The 13,607-nt window shown below is 43.3% G+C and overlaps 1 protein-coding gene across 3 annotated transcripts in view; it reads right to left on the reverse strand.

The window, feature by feature from the left end:
* Nucleotides 1-13,607, reverse strand: part of IL17REL (interleukin 17 receptor E like) — a 148,772-nt gene that overhangs the window by 45,420 nt on the left and 89,745 nt on the right. For all 3 annotated transcript variants that reach the window (XM_068272696.1, XM_068272694.1, XM_068272695.1), the window contains exons 10-11: nt 9,132-9,295; nt 4,223-4,267 (exon numbers count right to left, since the gene is read on the reverse strand). In XM_068272696.1, the coding sequence (XP_068128797.1) occupies nt 4,223-4,267; nt 9,132-9,295 (209 nt within the window). The remainder of the gene's footprint in view (nt 1-4,222; nt 4,268-9,131; nt 9,296-13,607) is intronic.

Genomic DNA, 13,607 nt, shown 5'->3' on the forward strand with positions numbered 1-13,607 from the left:
TCCATAACATTCAGGTAAAACCTCAGCCTAAATCAATTTCAGAAACAGCAGTGAAGGAGAACATCTTTCTGTTGTCCATTTTAGTGCCCTGTATTTGTGTATCCCGTAGCCTTATGTTATAGTAATGGCGCTACTGAGAAAGGTAAGTGAAGAAAAAACAGGCATATATGGGCAGAAGCCCTCATGCCCCCATTCTCTCCCCCCACCCCCCGTTCTGGTGTAAAAGCCCTCGTAACTCACAGCTATGTTGCGCACTAAACTTCCTTGAATGAAATGACTCATAGAGCACTCCCGGCCATGGGCCATGGATGCAAGCCACTGCCCAGCACTTGCACAGTAGTCCTCCACTTGGTCGATTTGGAACACTTACGGAGGTTTTTACAAGGAGATGGAGGTGAACGGGGGAAGCAGTGGGCATGAGGATTCGTGCCTATACATTAACCACAGGAGGAGTGTTCATCACCAAGTTAAACCCGACTCATCTGGCTGCAAACTTAGCCATCTCACAGATCAGAAGCAGTGCAGCTGCTTCCTGGGGGGAAGGGGAGCTGAGAAGTGCAGCTCCCCCAAGCGCAGCCACCGCCAGGGAGAGCCGCCAACACCCGTCCCCCAGGATAGGTACTTTGCAAATGGGCTTGTGAAAGAGGTGGACATCTAGCAGGTCAACATATATGTTTTTGAAAAAACTATATAAAAATGAGAAGAGGGATTGTTTTATATAAATCGTTCTGTGTGTGATCATCTGTACTATCGGTGTTTGATTGGGTACTTTAATGATTGAAGCTGAGTAGGAAGTGCAAGGGAATCTATATCAAGCTGCCTGGAGTTCCTCCCCTTCTACTCCGGCAGGGGGTTGGCTGAGTCTCTCTGCAAAATGGATATAAGGAATGGGAAAACAGACTGCCCCAACCCATTACGCTTTGATAAAGCCCCATGGGCAGGGTGAAAAGCATCAGCGGGAGGGCATGGCAGAAACAGAGTTAGCGCTCACTGAACACCGCGCTGCACCAACAGGATTCCCCGGAATGGCTTAGTGGCGGACACAGACAGCGAGGTGACGCGAGACGTCGGGCGAGTACTGCTACAAGGCGCCCTGAGATATTCACAGAACTATGACTAAGGGCAGATTGTAGGCCTGACACGCGTCAGTTGATCCTGTGGTTTTATTGCACTTGTCATGTGGAGTTTTCAATAAAGAATACCAGATTTTCCTTCAACCTTTGACTGGTTTGCGGATCCTCTTTTGCTTACTCATGAGCAGTGAGCAGTGAGAGGGCTTGGGGTTCTGTTCATGCTGCTCCCCTTTCATGGGGGCATAGGTGGCCTATTTGCAGGGCACTCTGTTAATGTGCTAAATGTTTTGCACTGATGAATTGGACTAACTGCGCAACTAACTGCAGGGCAAAAAAAAAGACCCCGCATATTCTGGCAAGCGAAAGCGAATGCAAATTTGCCCAAGCTGTGCCAATCAGGCTGAGTTTGCAGCCAGGTGAGTCAAGTTCAGCTTAGTGATGCACACATCTTCTTGTCGTTGCTCTCCTGCCTATTAATGCCTGGAGCCTGCATTTGGACAAAAGACTTCACCTTACGGTATCCTTTAAAGAGACTCTGTAACAAAAAAAGTTCCCCTGGGGGATACTCACCTCGGGAGGGGGAAGCCTCAGGGTCCCAATGAGGCTTCCCCTTCCCCTGTAGCTGAAGGAAATCCAGCGCTGGCTCCCCCGAAGTCTCCGGCAATCCAGGCTCGACAAATCTCACAAGCTACATTTATTTACCCTCCCTGGCTCCAGCGGGGGCACTGTTGTGGCTCTTAGCACGGAGATAGGTGGAAATAGCCGATCTCTGTCGGGTCCACTCTACTACGCAGGCGCAGGAGACTTGCACCTGCGCAGTAGAGCTTCCCGACAGCGATCTGCTATTTCCGCCTATATCTGAGCGGAGAGCCGATACTGCACCTGCGCTGGAGCCGGGAAGGTAAATATTTACATCCCCACCGTTCCGGGAGCTTTTTTGCCTCTGCCGTGGGACACCGGAGGACGGGGGAAGCCTCAATAGGATCCGTAGGCTTCCCCCACCCGAGGTGAGTACCCCCTGGGGGAACTTTTTCTTGTTACAGGTTTTCTTTAAAATAGACGTTAAAACAGGCATGAATGGCACCAGAGAAGTTTGCTGAATCAACCTCTACGTGAGGTTTTTATAAAGTCTTGTAAAAAAAAGTTTCATTTTCATCAGTATAGTTTCCTGAAATATGTATCAAATAAGTAAAAAATAAGTTTCAGCTTCACTTTTAAAGGCCATTTATAGCTTCCTAAAGTGTACCTAAGATTGGCATGTATGATAAAATGTATATACCCTGGACTTCCTCCAACCCCTTCCAGGCTAATCTCTCCCTCACCATCCTTCTGCACCATCTGGATCTTTGGCAATCCGTCCTGCAAAGTTCTCCAATTGGGGCCAGTCGGCACAGGCGCAGTCCAGCCACGCGTCCCCCCCCCCCCACCGTGCTCAGTGGTACAGTGCAGACGCGGGACGCTCCCGGCCACGGAAGCATGACAAAGGCGCACAGCTGGACCGTGCATGCGCAGTGCACCTCAGACCGGAGGACTTAACGGGGCAGATTGGCAAAGATCCAGACAGTGCAGAAGGACGGCAAGGGAACGATTATATATATATTTTTCCCTACATGCCCATCTCAAGTTTCCTTTCAAGAATACCACTGCACAATCAGGCACACTCGTCGTCTTAAATTGGTAATGCACAATTTATCCAAAGCATTTGATTGTCCTCTTACTTTCTTTTCTACAATATGGTTCGGTCTCGAGAAAGCCCTTATTTGGGTGCGAAACGGCCGTCGGCTCATCCTCTGCACCTCTATGCCATCTCATGTGCCTGATAAGTATTGCTGTTTTTTTGTTACATCAATTTTCCTGCTGCTTGGCATATTTTTAAAAGCAAATGAATAAAAGTTGGTTTTAACTGCTGGTGAGCTGCTCCTGGAATCTCTTTCTCTCTTGGAATTACTGGATGTACTCTTATATGTTTCCGGATGTTGCACCACCGCTGTGAATGTTTGTGCAGTTGTCTTTTAGTGTACACTCGCTACAATTTTTCTCCATACAATACTTTTCTACTATAATGAATGGCTGTACAGAAAGACCTAATGTACCGTATTTTTCAGACTGTAAGACACAGTTTATCTCCCCTAAACGTGCGGAGAAAAAGTCACTGCGACTTATAGTCCAAATACAGGGAGTCCCCAACTTACGATCTCCAGCCGATATGAACTTCCGACCCACCATAATGTTGGGGACTCCCTGTACTGTCCCCATGTCTTCCTCCCCACCACCTGTGGAATGTAATTAGTAGTGGCAGCCACGTGTATCTCTCACCTGACCCAAGGGTGCCCGTGGCGATCAGCTGCTCCTCCTCTAGCTCACTCTTCCCCTTCATGTCGGCATTTCCTGGTAGCGTCATTACACGTGACTAGCAGTAGGGGGAAGAGTGAGCGAGAGGAGAATAAGCTGATCGCTGTGAGAACCCTTGTGCCAGGTGAGAGATACACACGGCTGCCTCTGCTAATTACATTCTACAGTGGGTAAAAAGAAAGGACACAGGGACAAACAAAGGACACATGGGGGCAAACAAAGGATACAGGGGCACAAAAAGAGGCCACAGGAGGAAAAACAGAGGACACAGGGGGACATATAGAGGTCCCAGGGGATAAATGAAGGACACGGGGACAAATGGAGGTCACAGGGGGACAAACGGAGTACACGGGGGGCCATATAGAGGTCCCAGGGGGATAAATGGAGGACACAGAGGGACAAACAGAGGTCACAGGGGGACAAACGGAGGAGACAGGGGACACAAAGGGTAAAAGAGGAGGATATGGGAGACAATAGAGGACACAGAGGTTGGAAATGTAAGTGGCACAGGAACAATGAAGTCATTTAAAGGCAAAGTTCAGTTGAATCTGAAGTAAAATGAGTACTCAGGAAGAAGAGAGAGAAGTTTGCCTTATCTGCATACAAAACACTGCCTGGATTCATTGAAAGATGTTCATTAACTATCTAGAAGTGCATCTAGAAGTGACTTGAATAGCTTGAATGACATAAAACTAGCTTTTGTAATATACACAAAACAAAGTGCATTTTAACACAATTTAATGTAGAACAATATTAACAATTATGTATATTTACAGTTTTTATTTCAGTTTACTTACATTGATGCAAAGACTGGGTTGTGTATCTACACGAGAGTATGAAACCTGAATTGTGAAAAAGTACCATTAGTAATCAAGAATTTTATTCAACACATAGGTTTACTGATGTCAGTTTCTGACTGCAGAGAGTTATGTTAAAAGACAAATCAAGAAAGATCAGTGTGATGATGCTTAGTGTGCATACATGGCTTTCAGTAAGAACACCCCCAAATAAAGAGCAGGGTGACACCATTTCTAAATTTCACTTGAAAACAGATTGTAGAGTATTATTATTAGTCTCCATTCACGTAGGTTTAATTGAGGCAGTGTTGGTTATTCAGTGAATTCAAAAGCCAATGAGGTAAACAAAAATTCTACCACCTTAAAGAGAAACTCCGACCAAGAATTGAACTTTATCCCAATCAGTAGCAGATACCCCCTTTTACATGAGAAATATATTCTTTTTCACAAACAGACCATCAGGGGGCACTGTAAGACTGATATTGTGGTGAAACCCCTCCCACAAGAAACTCTGAGTACGTACTCCTGGCAATTTCCTGTCTATGAACCTTGCTGCATTGTGGGAAATAGCTGTTTACAGCAGTTTCCAACTGCCAAAAAACCATGCAGCAACTACATCCCCTGCCAACAGTAAAAATGTCACCATGTAATAAATGTCAGAATGTAAATCATGGATTTAAAAGATTTTACAATGGGCAAACACTGACTAAATCATTTATACATAATTATTGTAAAAATTAAGCACTTTTTTTATTACATTATTTTCACTGGTGTTTCTTTTTTAAACCCATCATGACGCTATGACTCATGTCATCACATCCCTGCATGCACATTTAATATATGTTTATAAAAACAAGCAATATTACTGGTACTAATGGTACTTTTGTATTGTATGCTTAAAAGGTTTTAAATAGATAAGGTGAAAAACAGATAAGGGGTCTGATTTACTTACTGCTGCTTATATTACTGTGTGCAGGCAATATTACAAGTACTAACACCATTAGAGTACTGCACACTGCACAATAAGTGCATCCTTCAGTACATACAGTGTGTTGCAAAAGTATTCGGCCCCCTTGAAGTTTTCCACATTTTGTCATATTACTGCCACAAACATGAATCAATTTGATTGGAATTCCACATGAAAGACCAACACAAAGTGGTGTACACATGAGAAGTGGAACGAAAATCCTACATGATTCCAAACATTTTTAAAAAATAAATAACTGCAAAGTCGTGTGTGCATAATTATTCGGCCCCCTTTGATCTGAGTGGAGTCAATTGCCTATAGACATTGCCTGATGAGTGCTAATGACTAAATAGAGTGCACCTGTGTGTAATCTAATGTCGGTACAAATACAGCTGCTCTGTGAGGGCCTCAGAGGTTGTCTAAGAGAATATTGGGAGCAACAACACTGTGAAGTCCAAAGAACACACAATACAGGTCCAAGACAGGTCATGGATCAAGTTATTGAGAAATATAAAGCAGGCTTAGGCTACAAAAATATTTCCAAAGCCTTGAACATCCCAAGGAGCACTGTTTAAGCGATCATTCAGAAATGTAAGGAGTAGGGCACAACTGTAAACCTACCAAGACAAGGCCATCCACCTAAACTCACAGGCCGAACAAGGAGAGCGCTGATCAGAAATGCAGTCAAGAGGCCCATGGTGACTCTGGACGAGCTGCAGAGTTCTACAGCTCAGGTGGGAGATTATGTCCATAGGACAACTATTAGTCATGCACTGTACAAAGTTGGCCTTTATGGAAGAGTGGCAAGAAGAAAGCCATTGTTAACAGAAAGCATAAGAAGTCCTGTTTGCAGTTTGCCACAAGCCATGTGGGGGACACAGCAACCATGTGGAAGAAGGTGCTCTGGTCAGATGAGAGCAAAATGGAACGTTTTGGCCAAAAAGCAAAACGCTACGTGTGGCAGAAAACTAACACTGCACATCACTCTGAACACACCATCCCCACTGTCAAATATGGTGGTGGCAGCATCATGCTAGGGGGTGCATCTCTTCAGCAGGGACAGGGAAGCTGGTCAGAGATGATGGGAAGATGGATGGAGCCAAATACAGGCCAAACTTGGAAGGAAACCTCATGGAGACTGCAAAAGATTTGAGACTGGGGCGGAGGTTCACCTTCCAGCAGGACAATGACCCTAAACATAAAGCCAGGGCAACAATGGAATGGTTTAAAACAAAACATATCTATGTGTTAGAATAGCCCGGTCAAAGTCCAGATCTAAATCCAATCGAGAATCTGTGGCAAGATCTGAAAACTACTGTTCACAAACGCTGTCCATCTAATCTGACTGAGCTGGAGCTGTTTTGCAAAGAAGAATGGGCAAGGATTTCAGTCTTTAGATGTGCAAAGCTGGTAGAGACATACCCTAAAAGACTGGCAGCTGTAATTGCAGCAAAAGGTGGTTCTACAAAGTATTGACTCAGGGGGCCGAATAATTACGCACACCCCACTTTGCAGTTATTGATTTGTAAAAAATGTTTGGAATGATGTATGATTTTCAATCCACTTCTCACATGTACACCACTTTTTATTGGTCTTTCACGTGGAATTCCAATAAAATTGATGCATGTTTGTGGCAGTAATGTGACAAAATGTGGAAAACTTCAAGGGGGCCAAATACTTTTGCAACCTACTGTAGGTAACGCGTGCATGTCTGTGCAAAAAGTAGCAAAGCATGCATTACCACAACAACAATTGAGATACCCATGTATCGTGGGTTACACTTATTGCAGTATTTTTATGCCGCTGGTACAGTAATATTGCCTGCACATGGTAATTTTACCTGCACTAATTGAATCAGGCCTCTTATCTGTTTTTCGGCTTGTCTATTTTAAACCCATGTAAGTGTGCTAAAAATAAAGCAGAGATATTAATATAAAAATTAAGCTATACAGAAGCAACTTATTTTGATTCAATGTTTGTCTTAGAAAGCATTAAAATATACCGTATGTACTCGAGTATAAGCCGAGATTTTGGCCCCCAAAAAATGGCCCAAAAGTGGGGGGCTGGGCTTATACTCGAGTCACTACCCCAACTATGAGCAAATGTAACCTCCCCGAGCACACCCGCGGCATCCGCCATAATTACAGAAGTGTGCGGTAACGTCCCGTAGCTCCCCCTCGCCACACATGTGTTTGAAGTATGCCCTCCTTTATATACATCTTTATGTGCGGGAGCTGTTCCCCGCTGCAGCACATGTGATGTGCGTGTGCCATGTATAAGGAGACAGCTGTACGCTTAATAACTCACAGATTCCGGACGTCAAGAGGTTCGGGGTCACCGCAGCATCGTGATCGGGGGGCTGGCATTAGCATCTGCAGAGCGGTGAGCGCTTCTTTCTTCAGCATTGCGATCCTTGCCTGTCAGCCCCCGTCTCATTGCTATGATTCCCTCTAGTGGCGCCTCTCATGCGCAGGGGTCATAGAGATGCGACTGGACTGACAGGCAAGGATCGCAGTTCAGACCGGTAAAAGCACTCGCTGCCGCTCTGCAGATGCTAAGACCCGCTCCCCGAACACAATGCTGCGATGACCCAGACCTTGGAAGGATTATTGGCGCTCGGAAGCTGTGAGTTATTAAGTGTACAGTCGTATATATATATATATATATATATATATATATATATATATATATATATATATATATATATATATATATATATATATATATATATATATATATATATATATATGGCACACGTACAGTACATCACATGTACAGCAGTGGGGAACAGCTATAACCGTCCAGCTCCCGTACATAAAGATCTATATTAAGGAGGGCATACTACAAACACATGTATGGTGGGGGACACAGCTATTGCTGCACAGCAAGAATTTTTCAAGAAAGTTGTATAGTGTGCCTACATACATCAGCTGGACTCTCAATGCAATCATTAACAGTCAATAAATATCTATGCAGATAAGCTAAAACTACCTATAGAATGAACGTTGATGATTACATTGAGAGACTATCTGATGTCTGTAGGTTGTCATTACTACTAGGCCTCCCACTGCTGAATTTACATGAGGGGGGGCAGCTATTGCCACACAGTGCCTATGGTGGGGGTGAACTGGGGAGTGTGGTGTTAATGTCTGCATACGTTAGCCCATTAAAACAATGCACAATTACTTCTTTACTCTAATTTTTGTGTTCAATATTTAAAAAAACACACATGGCCATCATTAAAATTCCACCTGCACCTCTCCATTTCCTAGCCTTGGCTTATACTCGAGCAAATAACTTTTTCTGTTTTTTTTTAAGGTAAAAGTTGGGGGGTCGGCCTATACTCGGGTCGGCTTATACTCGAGTATATACGGTACTTTTCAAATAATGCTAAAAATAATACAGTCTGTTAATTTCCTTTAAAGGGAGCCTGAAGTGAGAGGGATATGGAGGCTGCCATATTTATTTACTTTTAAACAATACCAGTTGCCTGGCAGTTCCACTGATCTTTTTGGCTGCAGTAGAGTCTGAATCACACACCTGAAACAAGCATGCAGTCAGTCAATCTGATCTGCATGCTTGTTCAGGGACAGGGTCTGTGACTAAAACTATTAGAGGCAGAGGATCAACAGGACATCCAGGCAACTGGTATTGTTTAAAAGGAAATAAATATTGTGCCTTCCAGATCCCTCTCACTTCAGGTTCTCTTTAAATGTGATATCCTGTGCTGGGCCATGGCATCATTATTTGTAAATTAGTTAATAGCTGTGGATGGTATTCTGGTGCCATGTAACTGGGCGTGAGATTCCACAGTTACTGGCATGACCCTGATACATTTACACCTGCTGCTTCATGTCACCATTTTCCCCCAACATTTTACATAGGTGTTACTCTTCTCATTTACGAATAAATGGTTTATTGGTCAATGTACTTTTCCCTTACTTTGTCGTGTTCGTCACTTAATGAGTTTGTGATTCTGAGACATCTGTCATTGTGTTCTGGCATCCAGCATAGATGGACCTCAGCATTCACAGGACACAGAGGATTCCAGGTTAGGACTTGTCTTTTAGGATCATACGTAATGCTGTCCCACAGTATGCTAATATCTGTTCAAAATACAAAATAATGTGTTATTTTTAACTGTATGAATACAAGTTCTCTTAGGCTATGCTGGTACAATTGAAAAAAGTAGAGTTGACATTGGCCAGTTGTAGACTTTTTGCTGCCTGAGGAAAATGTGTGAGTATGCCCCACCCCCTGAATTGGACTGATCGCACAGCACCCAAAAAAGTACTCTTCTTAATTTAATGTTCTCACATGACATGCTGCAGCTCAAAACAACAGCACACTGGCTGGTGCCTGTGAGTCTGTGACAAACAAACTGCTCACCCACAGCCACTCCGTTCCTCCTCATTCAGGACAGCGGTGCCACCGCCTGCTGTGCAAATCAAGTGAAACACCTCTGCTCTCATGCCTTCCCCTCCTCACTCACTGTCAGATTCCTCACACAGCACAACAAGCTGCTTTTCCCCAATGATGACCTCTTCATCTCGCTCTCCCCTTGCTTCTCCCACTCTGACTGTATGCTGTTAGTGTAAACATACAGCACAAAAATGCTGCCCCTGTAATCTCTGCACCTGATGGAAATGTTTAACCTTGCTTCATGAGAGAACCGACCCTTAGAGTTGGTCAGGATTATACTCCAACTGCTTCTGGACCACGCTAATCGAAATCTTCACCCTGTTTGAGACCTGTTATACCTGCCAGGGCATATATTTCAATTAGCCTGCCTGCCTTGTTGATCGTTCCGCTCTCCCTCGGCTGCAGCCCACTCACCCTGCTGTCTATATGACAGCAGAGCTCCGTGAGCTGGTCAGGGGCTGATTTCATTGGTTCCTGACCCCAATCTCATTCAGATAATATACAAAGCTTGTTTTGATCATCAGTGTTTTGTATGAATAATTCAAGAGATTAATATTTAAGAACTGTCATGGGGACAGTAAGGTCTTTCCCAATCTCCTAGTTCCTTTTCTGTTTTGTTAATAAACAAAGTAAAAAATATACAGTTAGTTAGCACTCCTATTAATCTTGAGATCTAAATGAAGTGATCCTGAACAACCTACATTCCCAGATCTCTTGTCCAGAGTCTATCATCAGAAGGATCATGCTGTAGTTAGCAGAGACTACTTTAAAAGCAAAAAAATGACTGAAATGGCCCCTGTTGTCAGTTATACAACTTATAGGATTTGTGAAGAAAAATAAATGTTATGCAAATAATGCAGATTGTAACTGGGTATAGCTCACTTGAATGGCACAATATAACCTATGGTCGAAAGTCGTTCCCCTGGGGACTTCAAGACTAAATTAAACTCTAAATGTGACAAACAGTATGACCAGCATGTCACTCACCAAAGTATTACTTGGATATTCAAGTCATTTGATGAACAAAATTTTGTCAGTTGGTAAAGCATATGCCAATTAAATATATATCAAAAAAGCCTTCAATGCCAAAAGTGTTTAATACTTTCTCTAGTCACAAGCATTCTATACTGTCAAAGGTCTTTTCCATGTCAAGGGCCAATACCCAACTTCAGATGGCCAAGAGTCTTTAGTTGTCCCAAGCTACTATAACTGTTCTGTTCTGCTCAGATGAGGCATACATCAAGCAAGCAATCTGCAGTATGCCATGGGAGGCTTACATGCAATGAAGACTCCCTGCCTTCAGGTCAAGGTGGCCATTCTGTGTGTGACAGTGGCCTATTTCTACAATCCATTACCTTCCACTGGAAATCGATTAGGGAATGGTGATCATGTCCTACTTTCAGACTTCAGTAGGGAGTCTCTAGTTAGATTATGTTATCGTAGTTCCTTATTTACTTAATAAAGGCATGAGAAGATGAACCACATATGAACACTACAAATACATAACACAGACAATCACAAATTCTCTCCTTTATACAGAAAACCTCACACACATCCACAAGCATACAAACATAGGTAGGTACACATGTTCTACATATACAACCCTAACAATCACCAGTTCCTCACTTGAAGTGTACCTGAAGTAACATGTGACATGATGAGATAAACAGAGGTATTTACAGTATTAGCCCTAGTAGGAAATTCTCTGAAGTCCCTTTTTGTTTTCCAACTAAAAAGTTGTTATCTATGCAAAATAGTTTGTCGACAACTAGCCTAATTCAGTCCAATTTCCTGAAAAGTAAATAGAGGCTAAAACAGCTAAGAAAGATAAGGCTTCTAATGAGTCTTAAGTTCAGGGAAGTTCAATAGGTCATTACTTCTCTTTCTCTTTCAGCTTAACAAGGCAGAGTGTGGCTCTAAATAGCACCTTTGATGCAATCTTAAAAATGAAAATATGAGATTCCATACTAAATATAGAATTAATTACAGTATATAATTGCATATAAGCCGACCCACGTATAAGCCGAGGTACCCACTTTTCCATCCGAAACCAAGAAAAAGTGATTGACTCGCGTATAAGCCCTCTGCCCAGTAGCCATATCTGTGCCCAGTACAAGTCATCCCCTCTCCCTATAGCCAGATGTGCACCAAAGATGATACAGCTGTGTCTCAAGATGCCACTAGATGGCATCTTAGATATGAAACTCAGCAATTATCACACAGGCAGAATCCCCGATCATTGCACAGCTGACACATTGCTTGCACCCTCCACTCCACAAGCCTGGGGACACATATAGTCTTGAGCAGCACACTCTGCACACCATGTTGCAGGGGATGGATGGGTATGGATACAGCAGGGAGGTAGCTGGCAAGAGCAGGATCACTAGTGCACAATCCTTACACTCCTCTGCCAGTAAAAAAACCTGCTTCACCATCTATTCTGCTTCATTGACTCGCATATAAGCCGAGGGGGTAGAACTTTTTTATGCCGAAAAACATAAGTATATACATGGTATCACATAAGTTTGTTTTCACTTGAAATTCACTTACAAATATTAAAGAAATTCTCTGAATAATTCTCCAGACATTGTAGTCACCTAACTACCAGGCTGTTCTTTCTTCCAACGCTGTAATTCCTGGCTACAGCATGCAGCATGAGAGTCCAGGGCACAGACCCTCCCTACAGTCACTATGAATAAGCAATCTGGGTACTCCTTTATCAATAAAGGGGGAACGCATCCTCCTTCTCTAGCTGCAGAAAGGAAATGAATCCCATACCAGCCTAAGGGTCATTGAACTGCTATTTCAGGGAAAACGTTTTTCCCAAGTTACATGTTGTAGTATAAGATTATGAGTAGACATCAGACTTTCTTTGTTTTATCTCCTACTAAGCAAATTTACACATACTTGGTACATACCCAATAAGTACACAATTTCAATTACATTTCTTTCACTTGTTCTTTATTGCAAAATGATAAAAGGCAGATAACATACAATTATATTTCTATGCCAATCAGTCATACTTCCCTCTGTTAGTGCCTTAGGGCCCGTTCACACTGCACGCGTTTCCAGCCGCGTTTTGGAAACGCGTGCAGGTGGCCAAAACGCACGACATCAGACATTGCATAGAGTGCAATGTCTGATGTTCACACAGCATGCGTTCCGGACCTGTGCGGTCCGGGAACGCATGCTGCACGCAGATTTTACAAAAACGCGCGGCTGTCCCATTCACTTTTCAGTGATGGGATCAGCCACGCAACGCATACGAACGCGGACATGCGTACGTTCGTACGCGTTGCGGTCCGCATGCGTTGCGGTCCGCATTTTGTAGTCTGAACGGGCCCTTATGCTTCATTGTGTCTCATACTTTTCTGTGCTTCATTTTCCCTGAATATGCTCTTTGCCCTGAATCTAACAATACCTAGCCTGGTTGGAGGTGTATCTTCTGATAAGTGCTTCTTCACAAGTATATTATTAGTAGCATGTGAGATCTGCATGCCTATCCCATTTGGTGGTGCATCTTCTGATCATCATAAGCTTATTATTAATGAGCTGAACTCAATAAAAATTGAAGGAACTGAAAGGAGCTGGCTTGAGATTCTACTTGTCCAATCAGACATTTTTAAGTTCTGCGGCTGATATGATCTAATTTATCATCCTCCACTCAGAATGTTTAATCTCCTTCTCACATACATTTTTCCCTTGTAACTTTCACAACCTACCTGCACCCTTCACCAACACTAAGGTGTAGAAATTAGCACAACTTTCATCACCACTGCTTTTTTGATAATCTGCACCCCCTGAGCACTCTGTCCTATACATAGTTACATAGTTATTTGGGTTGAAAAAAGACATATGTCCATCGAGTTCAACCAGAGAACAAAGTACAACACCAGCCTGCTCCCTCACATATCCCTGTTGATCCAGAGGAAGGTGAAAAACCCTTACAAGGCATGGTCCAATTAGCCCCAAAAGGGAAAAAAATGCCTGCCCGAC

Source organism: Hyperolius riggenbachi, chromosome 3 (genome assembly GCF_040937935.1).
Source record: "Hyperolius riggenbachi isolate aHypRig1 chromosome 3, aHypRig1.pri, whole genome shotgun sequence".
Taxonomy (NCBI): Eukaryota; Metazoa; Chordata; class Amphibia; order Anura; family Hyperoliidae; genus Hyperolius; species Hyperolius riggenbachi.